General features: G+C 38.2%; 1 protein-coding gene across 1 annotated transcript in view; it reads right to left on the bottom strand.

Moving 5' to 3' along the window:
• The window catches only part of PIGN (phosphatidylinositol glycan anchor biosynthesis class N), a 102874-nt gene that overhangs the window by 12672 nt on the left and 70798 nt on the right, over nucleotides 1-19404 (bottom strand). The window contains exons 26-28 of the mRNA XM_007457530.1: nucleotides 18130-18203; nucleotides 14481-14523; nucleotides 12073-12125 (exon numbers count right to left, since the gene is read on the bottom strand). Coding sequence (XP_007457592.1) covers nucleotides 12073-12125; nucleotides 14481-14523; nucleotides 18130-18203 — 170 coding nt within the window. The remainder of the gene's footprint in view (nucleotides 1-12072; nucleotides 12126-14480; nucleotides 14524-18129; nucleotides 18204-19404) is intronic.

Raw genomic sequence — 19404 nt, 5'->3', positions numbered from 1 at the left:
TCTTTCCCTCCCTCTCTTCTCCCCTGCCTTCTCCCCACCCCTCCCTTTCTCTTTTTCTTCCTTCTTTTCTTCTTTCTTTTTCTTCTTTTTGATGAAACAGTATATTACTAGAGAGGAAGAAAAGAAAAGGTAATTTGAGGGGTTGGTGTTGAGGGGAACGTTCTGCTAATTAAGTTTTCGATGAAAGACTGAAGATGACAGAAAGGGAACAGGGCCAACAGTGCTGAATGGAATGGGATCCGTGAAGAACTGACAAGAGATGGATGTGAACAAGAGGGCACAATGTAATGAGAAAGACAGGCTTAGAGTTGTTGCTCAATAGGTACTTGTTGAGTGAAAGCATGAAAGACTAAATAAGTCAGTAAGTGGGGGAAAAGGTCCTGAATTGTGGGATCCAATGCTGAAAAGAAATCTCCTCTACTGGAGTCCTGAGTATAAGGTAACCAAGGTCAGCAAAGGTGACGCAGCTAACGAAAATTTCTGATCAGGGCCTTGCTCATGGGTATCTTGATTCATCACTATGTCCTTGAATTTGCCCTTGACTCTCTAGCCCTAGCAAAAGTCCTTCTAGGGCACACACAAAGCCTCAGAATTTCGTAAGCATCACAGTACTGCAGCGTTTAACCGTATCTTTTAACTCTCCTAGGAAGAGAGTCTTCTTTATGTCACAAGGTTTTTCTCTCAACCACCAGTATGAGACTATCTGTTGCCATCTTCTGACATAAATAAGACGCCACTTTGCCAGCCGTGCAGTTTGGCAGTGTGTGCTTGGGTCTGTGGTGCCTGTTGGCAGCTTGCACATGCCATGACGGCCTTCCCCTAGCAGAAAGCTGCCACTGGCCTCATTCCCTGCTTCTCAGTATTTTCTCTTTGAGGACACAACTCCGCTCTGTACACTCAACAAAGGCCTCTGGCCCAAAACAGGACTTTTCTGAGCTAAGATGCCCTTACTCTTGGCTCATTCCCTCCTAATCAATATTTCTTTCTCCGGTAAATCCTAGATTTATATTATTCAAAACTTTGCAGTGAATGGTTCCTTTGCAACAAGCACAAACATGGGATTAGACACAGAGCCACTTTTCAAAAAGAGGTTATTAGAATTACAAAACAAAGACTCCGGGGAATTCTAAGTAGAGGCACTTAGGTGCCCAAGTGCTGCCTCCCCGACCTGCTCAGCCATTTACAGGCTCTGTGGCATGAGCAAGTCGCACTCTCCTTAGGGCCACGGGGTCCTCAACTGTAAAATGAGGCAGTAAATATATCTGTGGTGGAAAATAATGTGTACTTCACAGTGCTATGATAAAGATCACATGAAATAATGTGCTGGAAGATACTGTAAACATGGTGGCACAATACCAGTGTTGGTTATTAGTGCTACAGCTGTGACTGGGGCAAGCCTTTGGCATCCTGAGCCTCCTACTCAAGTTTGAGCTTCTGTCTTGTTTTGCCTTTTGCCAAATATAAACGGATTCCCTGGTCTCTGAACTGCCTGTACGCCTCTCAGGGTCCATGTCTCAAATAAACAACTGCTGGGTATGAGATTCTGTGTTGCAACGCCTTGCTCTGACCTTGCGGGGATGGGTTACCACTCTACTCTGTGAACAGGCTTACTACATTTGAGCCCCGATGCTGGACCCCAGTTTTGACACAGGGTAACCAGATCTAGGGACATTCATGCCTTCCAACTATAATATCATTCCTCACATCACTCATGGCTGAAACAAAATGATAACAAAATCTCAAAAGGAGGTGTGAGGGTATTCCCATGTGATAACTGCCCTATTTCTCCTTCCCTTTCCAATTAAGCTTGAAAGAGTGCTCTGGACTTAAAACTCTACTTCCTGACCTCCCATTTCATTTATGACTTTCCCTTTAATTTTTCTTTTTTTTGAATTGGAACCTTTTTTTTGTTGTTCTTATTTCAGTATATTAACAATACACTTATTTCCTGTTTCTCTCCCTCTTCCTCATTTTTATTTTTTTAATAGTCATCAATTTTATACACATCAGTGTATACATGTCAATCCCAATCTCCCAGTTCATCACACCACCACCGCCACTCCCCCACCACTTTCCCCCCTTGGTGTCCATAAGTTTGTTCTCTACATCTGTGTCTCAATTTCTGCCCTGCAAACAGGTTCATCTGTCCTATTTTTCTAGGTTCCAAAAATATGCACTAATATACAATATTTGTTTTTCTCTTTCTGACTAACTTCACTCTGTATGACAGTCTCTAGATCCATCCACGTCTCAACAAATGACCCAATTTCATTCCTTTTTAGGGCTGAGTAATATTCCATTGTATATATGTACCACATCGTCTTCATCTATTTGTCTGTCAATGGGCATTTCGGTTGCTTCCATGACCTGGCTATTGTAAACAGTGCTGCAATGAACATTGGGGTGCATGTGTCTTTTTGAATTATGGTTATCTCTCGGTATATGCCCAGTAGTGGGATTGCTGGATCATATGGTAACTCTATTTTTAGTTTTTAAGGAACCTCCATACTGTTCTCCATAGTGGCTGTATCAATTTACATTCCCACCAACAGTGCAAGGGGTTCCCTTTTCTCCACACCCTCTCCAGCATTTGTTGTTTGTAGATTTTCTGATGACGCCATTTCTAACTGGTGTGAGGAGATACCTCATTGTAGTTTTGATTCGCATTTCTCTAATAATTAGTGATGTTGAGCAGCTTTTCATGTGCTTCTTGGCCATCTGTATGTCTTCTTTGGAGAAATGTCTATTTGGGTCTTCTGCCCATTTTTGGATTGGGTTTTTTTTTTTAATATTGAGCTGCATGAGCTGTTTATATATTTTGGAGATTAATCCTTTGTCCGTTGATTCATTTGCAAATATTTTCTCCCATTCTGAGGGTTGTCTTTTCGTCTTGTTTATGGTTTCCTTTGTTGTGCAAAAGCTTTGAAGTTTCATTAGGTCCCATTTGTTTATTTTTGTTTTTATTTCCATTACTCTAGGAGGTGGATCAAAAATGATCTTGCTGTGATTTATGTCAAATAGTGTTCTTCCTATGTTTTCCTCTAAGAGTTTTATAGTGTCCAGTCTTACATTTAGGTCTCTAATCCATTTTGAGTTTATTTTTGTGTATGGTGTTAGGGAGTGTTCTAATTTCACTCTTAAACATGTAGCTCTCCAGTTTTCCCAGCACCACTTATTGAAGAGGCTGTCTTTTCTCCATTGTATATTCTTGCCTCCTTTGTCATAGCTTAGTTGACCATAGGTGCGTGGGTTTATCTCTGGGCTTTCTATCTTGTCCCATTGATCTATGTTTCTGTTTTTGTGACAGTACCATATTGTCTTGATTACTGTAGCTTTGTAGTATAGTCTGAGGTCAGGGAGTCTGATTCCTCCAGCTCCTTTTTTCCCTCAAGACTGCTCTGGCTATTCGGGGTCTTTTGTATCTCCATACAAATTTTAAGATTTTTTGTTCTAGTTCCGTAAAAACTGCCTTTGGTAATTTGATAGGGACTGCATTGAATCTGTAGATTGCTTTGGGTAGTAGAGTCATTTTCACAATATTGATTCTTCCAATCCAAGAACATGGTATATCTCTCCATCTGTTGGTATCATCTTTAATTTCTTTCATCAGTGTCTTAAAGTTTTCTGCATACAGGTCTTTTGTCTCCCTAGGTAGATTTATTCCTAGGTATTTTATTCTTTTCATTGCAATGTAAATGGGAGTGTTTCCTTAATTTCTCTTTCACATTTTTCATCATTAGTGTATAGGAATGCAAGAGATTTCTGTGCATTAATTTTGTATCCTGCAACTATACCAAATTCATTGATTAGCTCTAGTAGTTTTCTGGTGGCATCTTTAGGATTCTCTATGTATAGTATCATGTCATCTGCAAACAGTGACACTTTTACTTCTTCTTTTCCAATTTGTATTCCTTTTATTTCTTCTTCTTCTCTGATTGCCGTGGCCAGGACTTCCAAAACTATGTTGAATAATAGTGGTGAGAGTGGACATCCTTGTCTTGCTCCTGATCTCAGAGGAAATGCTTTCAGTTTTTCACCACTGAGAGTGATGTTTGCTGTGGGTTTGTTGTATATGGCCTTTATTATGTTGACGTAGGTTCCCTCTATGCCCACTTTCTGGGGCGTTTTTATCATAAATTGATGTTGAATTTTGTCAAAAGCTTGTTCTGCATCTATTGAGATGATCATATGGTTTTTCTTCTTCAATTTGTTAATATGGTGCATCACATTGATTGATTTGCGTATATTGAAGAATCCTTGCATCCCTGGGATTAATCCCACTTGATCATGGTGTATGATCCTTTTAATGTGTTGTTGGATTCTGTTTGCTAGTGTTTTTTTGAGGATTTTTGCATCTATATTCATCAGTGATATTGGTCTGTAATTTTCTTTTTTTGTAGTACCTTTGTCTGGTTTTGGTATCAGGGTGATGGTGGCCTCATAGAGTGAGTTTGGGAGTGTTCCTTTCTCTGAAATTTTTTGGAAGAGTTTGGGAAGGATGGGTGTTAGCTCGTCTCTAAATGTTTGATAGAATTCACCTGTGAAGCCATCTGGTCCTGGACTTTTGTTTTTGAAAGATTTTTAATCAGAGTTTCGATTTCATTACTTGTGATTGGTCTGTTCATATTTTCCACTTTTTCCTGGTTCAGTCTTGGAAGGTATACCTTTCTAAAAATTTGTCCATTTCTTCCAGGTTGTCCATTTTATTGTCATAGAGTTGCTTGTAGTAGTCTCTTAGGATGCTTTGTACTTCTGTGATGTCCGTTGTAACTTCTCCTTTTTCATTTCTAATTTTATTGATCTGAGTCCTCTCCCTCTTTTTCTTGATGAGTCTGGCTAATGGTTTATCAATTTTGTTTATCTTCTCAAAGAACCAGCTTTTAGTTTTATTGATCTTTGCTACTGTTTTCTTTGTTTCTATTTATTTCTGCTCTGATCTTTATGATTTCTTTCCTTCTGCTAACTTTGGGGTTTTTTTTTGGTTCTTCTTTCTCTAATTGCTTTAGGTGTAAGGTTAGATTATTTATTTGAGATTTTTCTTGATCCTTGAGGTAGGCTTGTATAGCTATAAACTTCCCTCTTAAAACTGCTTTTGCTGCATCCCATTGTTTCCTGCTTCTTAAGGTGGGCTTGTATTGCTATAAACTTCCCTCTTAGAACTGCTTTTGCTGCATCCCATAGGTTTTGGGTCGTTGTATCTCCATTGTCATTTGTTTCTAGGTGTTTTTTGATTTCCTCTTTGATTTCTTCAGTGATCTCTTGGTTATTTAGTAACATATAGTTTAGCCTCCATGTATTTGTGTTTTTTACATATTTTCCCCTGTAATTCATTTCTAATCTCATAGCATTGTGGTCAGAAAAGATGCTTGATATGATTTCAATTTTCTTAAATTTACCAAGGCTTGATTTGTGATCCAAGATGTGATCTATCCTGCAGAATGTTCCGTGCGCACTTGAGAAGAAAGTGTAATCTGCTGTTTTTGGATGGAATGTCCTATAAATATCAATTAAATCTATCTGGTCTATTGTGTCATTTAAAGCTTCTGTTTCCTTATTTATTTTCATTTTGGATGATCTGTCCATTGGTGTAAGTGAGGTGTTAAAGTCTCCCACTATTATTGTGTTACTGTCTATTTCCTCTTTTATAGCTGTTAGCAGTTGCCTTATGTATTGAGGTGCTCCTATGTTGGGTGCATATATATTTATAATTGTTATATCTTCTTCTTGGATTGATCCCTTGATCATTATGTAGTGTCCCTCCTTGTCTCCTGTAATATTCTTTATTTTAAAGTCTATTTTATCTGATATGAGTAGTGCTACTCCAGCTTTCTTTTGATTTCCATTTGCATGGAATATCTTTTTCCATCCCCTCACTTTCAGTCTGTATGTGTCTCTAGGTTTGAAGTGGGTCTCTTGTAGACAGCATATGTATGGGGCTTGTTTTTGTATCCATTCAGCAAGCCTGTGTCTTTTGGTTGGAGCATTTAATCCATTCACGTTTAAGGTAATTATTGATATGTATGTTCCTATGACCACTTTCTTAATTGTTTTGGGTTTATTTTTGTAGGTTCTTTTCTTCTCTTGTGTCTCCCACTTAGAGAAGTTCCTTAGCATTTGTTGTAGAGCTGGTTTGGTGGTGCTGAATTCTCTTAGCTTCTGCTTGTCTGTAAAGGTTTTAATTTCTCCATCGAATCTGAATGAGATCCTTGCTGGGTAGAGTAATCTTGGTTGTAGCTTCTTCCCTTTCATCACTTTAAGTGTATCATGCCACTCCCTTCTGGCTTGTAGAGTTTCTGCTGAGAAATCAGCTGTTAACCTTATGGGAGTTCCTTTGTATGTTATTTGTCGTTTTCCCCTTGCTGCTTTCAATAATTTTTCTTTGTCTTTAATTTTTGCCAATTTGATTACTATGTGTCTCGGCATGTTTCTCCTTGGGTTTATCCTGTATGGGACTCGCTGTGCTTCCTGGACTTGGGTGGCTATTTCCTTTCCCATGATAGGGAAGTTTTTGACTATAATCTCTTCAAATATTTCCTCTGGTCCTTGCTCTCTCTCTTCTTCTGGGACCCCTATAATGTGAATGCTGTTGGGTTTAATGTTGTCCCAGAGGTCTCTTAGGCTGTCTTCATTTCTTTTCATTCTTTTTTCTTTATTCTGTTTCACAGCAGTGAATTCCACCATTCTGTCTTCCAGGTCACTTATCCGTTCTTCTGCCTCAGTTATTGTGCTATTGATTCCTTCTAGTGTAGTTTTCATTTCAGTTACTGTATTGTTCATCTCTGTTTGTCTTTAATTCTTCTAGGTCTTTGTTAAACATTTCTTGCATCTTCTCAATCTTTGCCTCCATTCTTTCTCCGAGGTCCTGGATCATCTTCATTATCATTATTCTGAATTCTTTTTCTGGAAGGTTGCCTATCTCCACTTCATTTAGTTGTTTTTCTGGGGTTTTATCTTGTTCCTTCATCTGGTACATAGCCCTCTGCCTTTTCATGTTGTCTATCTTTCTCCGAATGTGGTTTTTGTTCCACAGACTGCAGGAATGTAGTTCTTCTTGCTTCTTCTGTCTGCCCTCTGGTGTATAAGGCTATCTAAGAGGCTTGTGCAAGTTTCCTGATGGGAGGGACTGGTAGTGGATAGAGCTGACTTTTGCTCTGGTGGGCAGAGCTCAGTAAAACTTTAATCTGCTTGTCTGCTGATGGGTGGGGCTGGGTTCCCTCCCTGTTGATGTTTGGCCTGAGGCAGCCCAACACTGGAGCCTACCTGGGCTCTTTGGTGGGGCTAATGACAGACTCTGGGAGAGCTCATGCCAAGGAGCACTTCCCAGAACTTCTGCTGCCAGTGTCCTTGTCCCCACAGTGAGCCACAGCCAACCCCCACCTCTGCAGGAGACCCTCAAACACTAGCAGGTAGGTCTGGTTCAGTCTCCCCGGGGTTCACTGCTCCTTCCCCTGGGTCCCGATGTGCACACTACTTTGTGTGTGCCCTCCAAGAGTGGAGTCTCTGTTTCCCCCAGTCCTGTCAAAGTTCCGCAATCAAATCCCGCTAGCCTTCAAAGTCTGATTCTCTAGTAATTCATCCTCCCGTTGCTGGACCCCCAGGTTAGGAAGCCTGATGTGGGGCTCAGAACCTTCACCCCAGTGGGTTGATTTCTGTGGTATAAGTGTTCTCCAGTCTGTGAGTCACCCGCCCAGCAGTTATGGGATTTGATTTTACTGTGATTGCGCCCCTCCTACCGTCTTATTGTTGCTTCTCCTTTGTCTTTAGATGTGGGGTATCTTTTTTTGGTGAGTTCCAGTGTCTTCCTCTCAATGATTGTCCAGAAGCTAGTTGTGATTCTGGTGCTCTCACAGAGGGAGTGAGAGCACGTCCTTCTACTCTGCCATCTTGGTTCAGGGCTTCCCTTTAACTTTTATCTGAGTCATACACACAGCATTAAAAAAGCAAAAGGGAGAAAGGCTTACAATGAAAAGTAATACCGCTCATTCTTTCTTACCCACTTCTCAAGCAACCACTCTAACTGCTTCCTTTTTTAGACCTTCTGGTGGTTACCTCCTTGACATGAATCAGTATCTTTACATTGCTGTTTATTGATGCATCAATTTAAAACATCATTTATTAAGTCTCCGCTAGGCAAGAGGAGGATTTGGCTGACTTATACCATACCCTACTCATGTCAATTTTAGGTGGTTATTTTAGTTCTTCTATTTTTCCTTATGAATCAACTTTGAAGTATAATTTATATATAAGAAAATGGAACCATTTTAAGTATCCGGTTAAATGAGTATTGTCAAATGATTCACCCATGTAACCATCATCACAGTCAAGACGTAGAACACTTCCATCATTCCAAAAGTTTCCACATGCCCATTTATAGGCACGCTTACCCTAATTCCCAGGCCCAGACAACAACTGATCAGCTTTCTGTGACTATAGATTAATTCTGTCTGTTCTAGAATTTTACATAAATGGAATAATACAATATGTACTCTTAATGCACCTGGTTTCTTTTACTCATTAAAAAATTTTTGATTCCTCCATGTAGTTGGATTCATCAGTTGTTCATTTTTTTATTAATAAGTAGTTTTCCATTTTATGGATATAGCATAATTTGTTTATCCATTCAAGTGCTGATAAACATCTGGGTTGTTTCCAGATTTTGGTTATTATTAATAAAGCTACTATGAAAATTCCTGTACAAGTCTTCTGTGTACATATTTTTTCCTTCTCTTGGGTAGGTATCTAGGAATAGAATTGCTATTCTATTCAGAATAGCAATCAGAGGGTAGTGTTAAGTTTTTAAGAAAGTCTTGGTATCCTCTAGGTCTAACTCACATATAGGATAGTTGCCAGTAAATTGTGGGTATGTAATAAAAATTGCTATGTCATGTTTCAGGATTAGCAGGAGGGGTGCCTGCCTCTGCCCTTTTGGCTGGGGTGGAAGGAAGCTATGAGTGCTAGAGTGGAGGACAGTTTTTCTTTGAGGTAGAAGCACATGTGTCACAGCAGTGAAATTCTTCACATCTCCTCAGCCTCTTTCCAGGTGTCCTCTGGTTTTTCCCTGGGAGTAAAATGCAGAAAGTAGTACTTCCTGTGTGGGGATGAAGGAAGGAGCAAAGAGGCCATGGAGAGCCCACTGGTACCATCACTGGACTGAGAGACATGCAGTTAATCCCCTTCCTCACTCCTGAGCTCCATATTACTGTCCGACTGAGCCTGGAGCCTCTGGGCTTTTCTGTTCCTTTGGCAGCACTCGCTGATAGATTCTGGGCAGCTGCTTCCTCTCCTGGATTATCCATCTTCTAGGAATTTGTTGAACTTGCATTTGCTGATGGTCATTTTTCTATTCTCTTCACTTTTGCTGGGTTTGTTATTTTATTGAAGACTTGGTAGAGAGGAGAAAAATGATTATCTTTGGTCTGTGGTCCTCACCCAGAAATCAATGGATTTGATTCAGTGCAGACATCTAATATTAAATCTTACCCCTGAACCATCCCTGGCCAAGCTCATCAATGACCCACTGTTTATTCCAATGCATGTCTTTATGTCTTCTCCTACTTACTCTCTCTGTAATATCTCAATAACCTCCCTCCTTCCTGAATGTTCTTTTGATTTCCACCACACTACTCTCACCTGGTTTCCTCCTGCCTTTCTGGCCACTTCTTTCAGCCTCATTGCCACACCTCCTGTTCTCTACCCGTAAATATCAGTGGTTCCTTAAGGTGCCATTAGATCTTTGCCTTTATTTATGCTACACATTCTCCCTAGACCTTGTGACCCAATGCGCTCTTCTAAATGCTACTCTTGCAGTGTCTAAACAGTCCCTCTCCTGACAAGCCTTCCCTTACCCTGCAAGGCTGAGGTAGGTACCCTAATGTCCCCACAGCACCCAAGAGATTATTCTAGAAATTCTCACACTGCACCATATTGTCTGCTCATGAGTCTGTTTCCTCCTCCAACCTTAAGCTCCCTGAGAGCCTGAGAATGTGCTTTTCATCCCCAGAAATTCACCTGGTGCATAGCGGGTGATCAATAAACATTTGCCCTGTTGAATTGAGATCATGGATATTTAAAAATGCTTTGTGTTTGATGCATGTTATTACTGGTAATAACAGTGAAATTCGTACTTTGAAGAAAAAAATCTGCCAAGTAAAGATAAACCTCAAGCAAATCAGAGAAAATCAAATCCTTAATTTGTGTAATATAAATTAATGATGCTGTGCAGAAATTAATGATGCACACCTTCATGTGAGAATTATATCTTCATTCCTTCACATCTCTTTAGAGCCAAAACCAATATAAATTTCTCCCATCAAAAAGTCTCAAACCCATGTTATAGCAGCATTATTCACAATAGCCAAAAGGGGGAAACAACTCAAGTGTCCACTGATGGATGAATGGGTAAACAAAATGTGGTCTGTACACAATGGAACATTATACAGCCTTCAAAAGGAAGGAAATTCTGACACATGCTATAACATGGATAAACCTTGAATATATTATGCTAAGTGAAATAATTCAGTCACAAAAGGGCAAATACTATACAATTTAATTTATGTGAGCTATCCTAGAGTATTCAAATACATAGAAAGAGAAATTAAAATGTTGGTTGCCAGGGCTGGTGGAGATGGGGAATGAGGAGTTTTTTGCAAGATGAAAACCATTATGGAGATGGAATGATAATGATAGTTGTACAACAATGTGAATGTCCTTAATGCCACTGAATTCTACACTTGAAAAGGGTTAAGATGGTAAATTTTATATTATGTATATTTTGCTACAATTAAGAATAAAATAAAAAGTCTCATATGTAATAATGCTATATTTTGTCAGAATATTTTCCAAACAAAATTCTGACCTATGTTTAAAATGAAAATAAATTAATCAAATTATGGAGATAATAAGGAGAGGTATCTCAAATACAAGAAACACTATGAAGGATTAAAAAAATTATAATAGTTTCCATTTATTGGAGCTTATTTGATGCCAGGCACTGTGCTAAACGCTTTAGATGGATTGATTCATTCAAAACGACAAGAGACAGAGAGAGATTAGAGACGTTAAGTCACTTGCTGTCAGCCTTACAGCTAAAAAGTGGCAGAAATACATCAATCCCAAGAGCTCTGGCTTAAAGCCCATAGCATGACCTACTACCTGCCTGGACACTTTGGGATCAGAGGGCTGGTGAGAAGGACACATTAAAACTTTCCCTAAGCTTCAAACTTAAGAGACTAATGAAAACAAAATTAACGACCTATGGAGTACCCTCTTTGTGCCTAGTACACAAGGAATGAAAGAGACTCACATCAGCTGACTATCAAGGGAGACAGACCTCTATATAAATAACAAGGCGGTACAAGCCTGAGCGGCCTAAGAGGTAGGAACAGAGGAGAGGACTTGTAATCGAGTACCTCACCCAAACCTACACAATTCCTGGCTGAACAAATACTGACTAAAGGAAATAAAATTAGTCTATAAAAATGTACTCTATCTCTGAATGCATTTGAAAACAAAAAAAGGATCAACCTTACTTTCTTCCCCTCAAAGAGAAGAAATTTAACAGATTATGGCAATCATTGAGTTCAAATCACAATAAACAGGAAACTGACATTTTGTTCAGATTATACTTTAAATAACAATGTTATAGGTATCACATGTTAACATGTTCCCATATTGAAGATTCTAGGAGGCATATGATGAGTACATGAAATGTAAACTGCTACAGAAAATTCACACTGCAACTTGAATAGCTTCATTGTTCTTGAGTGAGATTGAGAGATTACGAGAACACAGACACTGGAGTGATCTACCCCAGATTCAAGCAGTTTTCCTTGTACCTTCCTGCTGTTCTGCATTTCTTTCAGACTTAACATCTGTCCCCACATCATCCCAAGGAAACACCTGATAATGTGTTAATGCCAAGAACTGGAGGGACGTGTCTCACCTCCAGAGGTTTAAAATAATTGCTACTTGCTATGCTTACTTCAAAAATCAAATTGAAATCTTCTATACGAAGATACCAAGTTACTATTTTTCACTGCACTCTGAAGAATTCTATGTGAATATCTACTATACCTTGTTCCAATGTCAAGCCAGCTGCCATAATCTTTGATCAAGAAGAAAAAATGCTGTAAAATAAAACAAAATATGGCTTCATTAAAAACAAAGGCTATATAGATTCAGTCTAAAAGCAACTTTGTTTTAGGATTATGTCCTTCAGATTTCTGACCCCTCAGAACCACTATCTGACTGGAATCAATAAGAATTCGCCCTTTATTGAAATTTTTGCTTGGACTAAAATGAGCAATAGCTTAAAAGCCAGAAACAGCATTGCCATTCAATCATATAAGCACAAAAGTGACATCTTGAATAACTAGAAGAAAACCCAGCCAACTTTCATAAAAGACACTAAGTATTGATAATACCAAAGACTGCAGTGAAAGGAAGCTGTATCATCTATTCATCAGCAAACATTTACTGATCTGCTAATCATTGTGTTCGGTCCTGGAGATAAATTCTCTTTCAGGAGATTTATAATCTAGTGACTGATTCAGTCAATTTATCAGGCATGTGTGTGTGTGTGTGTGTGTGTGTGTGTGTGATGAGTGTTATGATTGGAAATACAGGCAAGTACAGGAGCACAAAGAAAGGGGCACACACCCCAGCTGGGGTAATAAGGGAAGGTTGTCCCAATAACAAGTCTAAAAATCTAAGTGACAAGTAAGAGTCAGAGGAAAGAGGAGGTTGGAGAGATCCAGGGAGAAGTTTGTTTCTGACAGAGGGAGTAACACTTATAAACATCAAGAGTCCAGGTAGAGCTTGGCAGGTCCAACGTGAGGCTGGGGTAGAGGAATCAAGGAGGGAGAGGAGAGATACAGTGCCAGTCAGGTAAGCAGAACTTAGACCATACATGGCGCTCTAAGTTAAACTCAGCAGTCTGATTCTTCATATAAAATTAATCAGAGAATTTAAATTCTCTTCTGTTAACATGTCTTTGTCTATTTGCCACTCTGTGAGCAAAACTGAAAGCTAATTTGTTCTAACATTATGTGTGGTCAATTTAAGAAATATATCCAGTTCAATACAACATAAAAATGTTCTCATCTGAATCAAGTGACGAGGAATCTGATTTGGGAAGTTACCCTAACAGTCATCTCTCAGCACTTCCAGCATAAGATGTGTAGTGAAGAATTAACCCTATCTAAAGAGAGGTCTGGCCTTTACCTTCAGCTACTAGGAGGCGATTACTAGGTCCTGTCTGATAGGAGTGTTTTGCCTGGGGGACCTCAGCCACTGGACAGTCTAAAAATGTGATTTATGTTCAGGGCTTTGGGCCGTGTGTTATCAGTTCTACCTCTAGAAGGACTGGAGATTAAAGGTTAGCCATGGGAACAATATACGATTGGGCTCCAATAAAAAGCCTGGACATCGAGGTTCTGGTGAGCCTGGCTGGCAGTACTCCATGTGCACTGTCAAACATCGCTGCCGGTAGAGCATGGCTGTCCCAGCTTCACGGGGAGAGTATGGCCAGACCTCCACATCTGGACCCCTTCTGGACTCTGCCCTCTGCATTTCTTCCCTTGGCTGATTTTAATCTGTCTCCTTTCCCTGTAATAAGCCACACTTGTGGATATAACAGTCTTTAGTGAATTCTGTGAGTCCATCTAGTGAATTATCAAACCTTAGGGTAGTTTGGGGAACCCTCCTGAACTTGCAGGTGTAAAATGGGTTCTTTTTGTTAATACAATACGTACTAGAGGCTCACCTACCTGTTCCGCACTAGAACTCATTATTAGAGCTAGCATCTTGATAACATCATCCCACTCTGTTCCCTCTTTCCTTCCTTCCCTTCCTCCTCCCCTCTTTTTTCCTTTCTTTTTCAATCTGACAAAAAGGTTAAAAATCAGCATTTCAAGTAGGAAAATGGTATATTACCTAAAGTTAGCTTTTTCTGTTAACTTCCTATGGAGGTTTCATTTCAAATACAATGTACCATTGAAGACTATGTATAAAGTGACAGATTCTAATAAATCAAGTTAGACCCTGGTGGCACAGTGGTTGAGAATCTGCCTGCAGGGGACACGGGTTCGAGCCCTGGTCCAGGAAGATCCCACATGCCACAGAGCAACTAAGCCCGTGCACCACAACTACTGAGCCTGAGCTCTAGAGCCCGCAAGTCACAACTACTGAGCCTGCGTGCCACAACTACTGAAGCTTGCACACCTAGAGCCCGTGCTCCGCAACAAGAGAAGCCACCACAATGAGAAGCCCGCGCACTGCAACAAAGAGTAGCCCCCGCTCACTGCAACTAGAGAAAGCCTGAGCACAGCAACGAAGACCCAATGCAGCCAAACATAAATAAATAAATAAATAAATAAATATATATATATATATATATATATATATATATATATATATATATAAATCAACTCATTGTTTAACTTGTCAATCTTATTTATACTGAATATCCAGTAATGTCTTACCAAAGCCATGATGTCTGATATGTTGATAACCATGAGAAAAAGACTGGAAAAAAATAAAGAAAAACACATGTAATACTGCAGACACATTTTAAAAGCACATTAAAATCAAAATGAGAATAATCAAATAATCTAACATTCTGTTATTAGTATTTCTGCTTCTGAAAATACTACATTTGACAAAGGCTCTTTTCACATTATCATGGACTACTGTCCCTCAGTGATGGGCTAGACTTCAAAAATGTTATTTAACACTTTGAATATTTCAATGGTATGAAAGGGACATGATAGAGAACAAACATATGGACACCAAGGGGGGACAGCGGTGTGGGGGTGGGGGTGGTGTGATGAACTGGGAGATTGGGATTGACATGTATACACTGATGTGTATAAAACTGATGACTAATAAGAACCTGCTGTGTAAAAAAATAAATAAAATTTAAAAAAGAAAGGGACATGAATTATCATTTTTTAAATTAAAGTTTTTATTTTAGATAATTATGGATTCACATGCAACTGCAAGAAATGATATAGAGGGAACCCATGTACCCTCTGCCCAGTTTCCCCCACTGGTAACATCTTACAAAACTATAGCACAATATCACAACCAGAATACTGACATTGATTCTGTCAAGATACAGAATGCTTCCATCATCACAAGGATCCCTCATGATACCCTTTTATAGCTACATCTATCCTCCTCTTGCTTACTCTCTGTCTAATCCCCAGTCCCTGGAAACCACTAATCTGTTCTCTGTTTCTATAATTTTGTTATTTCAGGAGTGTTGTACAAGTGGAATCATTTGAATCACTTATAACATTTTGGGATTGCCTTTTTCACTCAGCACAATTCTCTTGAGATTCGTCTAAGGTTCTGTGTGTATCAATAGTTTGCTCCTTTTTATTGCTGAGCAGTACTCCATTATACCACAGTTTGCTTAACCATTCAAGCACCAAAGGACATCAGGGTGGTTTCCAGTTTATGGCTATTACAAATAAAGCTGCTATAAACATTCGTGTACAGTTTTTGTGCAAACACAAGTTTTCATTTCTCTAGGAAAAACAGTCGAGTGCAGTTACTGGATTATGTTGTTTGCGCAGTTTCATATGAAACTGGATAACTCTTTTCAGAGTAGTTGTACTATTTTACATTCCCACCAGCAACGTCTGAGAGCAATTTCTTTGCATCCTCCCCAGCATTTGGTGATGTCACTATTTTTTATTTTTTGCTTCTTCATCATTATTTTGTCAGTTATAGATTTTACTCTGGGTTGTTTTACCTTTTTACAGTGTTATTTGTTGTTGTTTCTACCAAGTCTAATTTTTCCTGGGTCAAATTTTAGTGCTCTATGGAACCAAAAGGGGGACGTTATTAAGTCAGTCTTGTGTATAAAAGAAATGTCACAATGTGTAGTAGTAGCCATTTCCAGTTTTATTTTGTGCTGATAACTTCTACCACTAATTTAGCATATATGTTTTCAGTTTCTATTGTATGCCAGCCACTGTTCTTGTTGCTGGTAAAACACTGGTGAACAGAGCCTACCATCTACTCAGGGAGACAAATAATAAATAGAATGTTTGTAATAACAGTAAAATGTCAGGTGGTGTTAAATGTCAGGAAGAAAAGTCGATTGATCGGGGGAGACCTCTATGAGGAGAAGACATTTAAGTAGAGACCTGTGTGAACAGAGTGAACCATGAAACTATATGAGTAAAGAGCACTGCAGGTAGAGAGTGTGGAACGTACAAAGGGCATGAGGTGAAAACGTGCATGGTGTATTTGAAGAACAGCAAGAGGGTCAGCTTTAAGCAGAGTGTGCTAGCACAAGAGTTGTGGGAAATAAGGTTGGAGAGATAGATATGCAGGGGCCAGATCACATGGGGCCATTTAGGCCATAATTAGGACTTTAGAATTTTTCCTAGTTGTGACAAGAAGCCATTGGAAGGTTCTAAAGGCTCCTCTGTCTGTTGTATGGATAATAACTGTAGAAGGACAGGAGTAAAAGCAGGGAGATCAGTTAAGAGGCCCCTGAAGATGACTGATGATAGTGGGTTCATGGAGGTGACTGAAAATGTGAACAGAAAGAAGACACGATATCAGTGACATGTAGCGAGTGGATTTGGCAATGAGGGATGGATGGACTTGGGCTTGTGCGACAGATTAGAAAAAGAAAACAGGATGAGCAGCTAGAGTTCAACAGGAAGAAAGGGAATTGCTGGGTTCAATGTACGACATGTTAAGTTTGAGGGGTCAGTGTTATATTAGGGGGGAATGTCAGTGACTTGTAAAGGTTTAAAGGTCAAAAGAGAAGACATTTATAAAGCCACAACTTTGTCATCTTTGCCTCAGTTCTCTCCCTTTGTATTTAGTTTTTCGTTGTAGAAAAACTAAATACTAAACAAACTAAATACTAAAGGAACAAAACTAAAACTCTCCCTTTGTATTTAGTTTTTCATCGTACTAGTCTCAGGTTAAAATTACTACACACACACACACACACACACACACACAAATACACGCATACATATACACACACATTTTGATGAGCCTTCTACTTCTCATCCCACATATCCCCAGCTCTTCTTAAACTTTAACTAAGAGCCCTTCTAAAAACTTGCATCTGTTAACAGAGATGTGAGAAAGTACATGTCACTTACTAGTTTTTTTTTAATTGCATCTAAGTATCTTCTATGTGGTATTGACAAGGTATAAATGCTTTTAATGTTAAATTCATGTAAATATCCTGCAAAAATATACTAACAGTCTAGAAATGAGATTTCTACTATTTTTAAATAGTGCAAGAAAACCTTTTTATTATTATTATTATTATTATTATGGCAAATACATAATAATACGCTACACTTGGTTCTAGCTTAAATTCATCAAGAAGAACATGCATATTTATGCTAATATTAGTTATTTCTTTCAGCATTGAATATTCCAGTTTGATTCAAGAATAACAAAACTGCTAAGAAGCTACACATTTATCTCAAGTGTCTTTCAGAGAGGCTGATTAGTCCTGTGCTGACGACACAATTTCATTGTGTCAAAAAAGCAAATACTTGAGTTGACAGCTTCTTTTCCAGCGTCTTGATTGCTTAACACTGACTGCTCCAGAAATTCCTAGAAACTCAGAAAGGATACTTCCCATTCCATTTGCCAAAAGTGTAGAAATCAAGACTAAGAAACTATGTAAATTAATGACATCTAGAAGTTAATTTCAAGCCATGTAAAATGATATAATGTTAACACATTTGTCTAATACACATTTAAGAAATAATCCAAAAGAAAACAGAATGATATCCCTTGGAGTTTGTAGGCACAGTTATATCTACAATAAACAAGTTATTAACTACAAGAATTTAACATTTATATTTTATAGTTTTCTAGGGGGGGCTCCTCTCTAGCTTGAATAATATTCTAATAACATTTTATTGTTGAGAAAGCATATTATTCTGCTAGAGGCTCTAATCAACTAATTTCCTCCCATGACAACTGAATTCTGACTAAAAGGGTGAAACATTTTTTTCTCATTTTTATAATAAATCTATGTTACTGTGTCTTAATAGCAATCACACAAAATACCCTCAAGTGTTAACTCTCATTTCCTAAAAACTAACAAATTCAATGTTTCTTAAACATTCATCTTACCTTTTTGATGATAACTGGGTAGTTAACTGAACAGCTTCAAAAGCACACATCACAAGAGCAAAGGGGATTAAAATCTGTTTAAAAGAACAACAAATGATGCCATGGGTAGCTGTAGCATTTGAAGAAATATTTCAATTTCTCAAACTTTGTCTGTATTAGTGAAAAGCCAATGCTCAAATAAAACCATGATACCAATGACATACAGAACGGTGACGAAAACGGATTTAAAAATCCACATCAACAGCATTTGTAGTATAAAAGATAACAACAAATATTTCAAATAATGCCTATTCCAAATTTTTGTTCTATTTAACTCAGTATAATAATTAATGACCCACATCAAATAAACTATGGAGCCTGATGATTTGATTCACAGATCCCTGAACTCATCTGGTTATTTGATACTACAACTCTATTAACATGATTTAGCTGCTTTACCATTGCTTGCTGTTGTTTTATTTTAATACTAATTTATGTGATTATAAAATTCATACTCTATAAAAAAAAATGGAGAAAGATACAATAAAATTTACACTGGTTGAAAAATCTATAATCCAGAGGTAACACTGTTAATATTTTGAGATACTGCTTTCCAATGACCAATTAAAAAAAAAATACACACACACACACAATGTTTAAACAAAGAGGGGAGGGAGAAAATATGGTAAAGAAATGATGTTCAAAACTGCATAAGACTCTTGTTCAAGTGAAGGCTACATGTAGTGAAGGCTACATGACTGAAACAGAGGTCCAGGAGAATTTTCACTTCCAGCCACATCAGTCAAAGAAAGTGACCAAATATATTACGTCAGTAAAGCTTACTGAATTAAGCTGGAGATTATAAGTCTAGCATTTAGTTTAAACTTCTATTTTTCTTTCTTTTTTTTGCTTGTTTTTAATTAAAGGCCCATGATCTTTAATAGACTGAGAAAGGAACAACTACCTTTAAGAAAATTGTAAATAAAGATTAAGGAAACTGTTAATATACATTTCAAAATAATTCAGTAGAGAATGGGACATGAGAAAATGAACATCTTTTTTAACATTTCTTAAAATTACATTTGTATTAGTGCAGTAACAAAAAAAAGGATAGTAATCCGTTAATAAACACATACTTTAACAATTATTACTTATGTGATCTGAATAGAAGGCAATCAGATTTTAGGCAGATATTAGTTCCTTTATTTAAACAAATATATACGAAGTACATAAAATGTGCCAGGCACTATGGTAGAGGGAATAAGACAAGCTTAATGATCCTAGAGAAAAAGGGAA

Source organism: Lipotes vexillifer, unplaced genomic scaffold (assembly GCF_000442215.2).
Source record: "Lipotes vexillifer unplaced genomic scaffold, Lipotes_vexillifer_v1.1 scaffold125, whole genome shotgun sequence".
Classification (NCBI taxonomy): domain Eukaryota; kingdom Metazoa; phylum Chordata; class Mammalia; order Artiodactyla; family Lipotidae; genus Lipotes; species Lipotes vexillifer.
The sequence above is the reverse complement of the archived record's forward strand: the minus strand, read 5'-3'. Positions and strand labels throughout refer to the sequence as shown.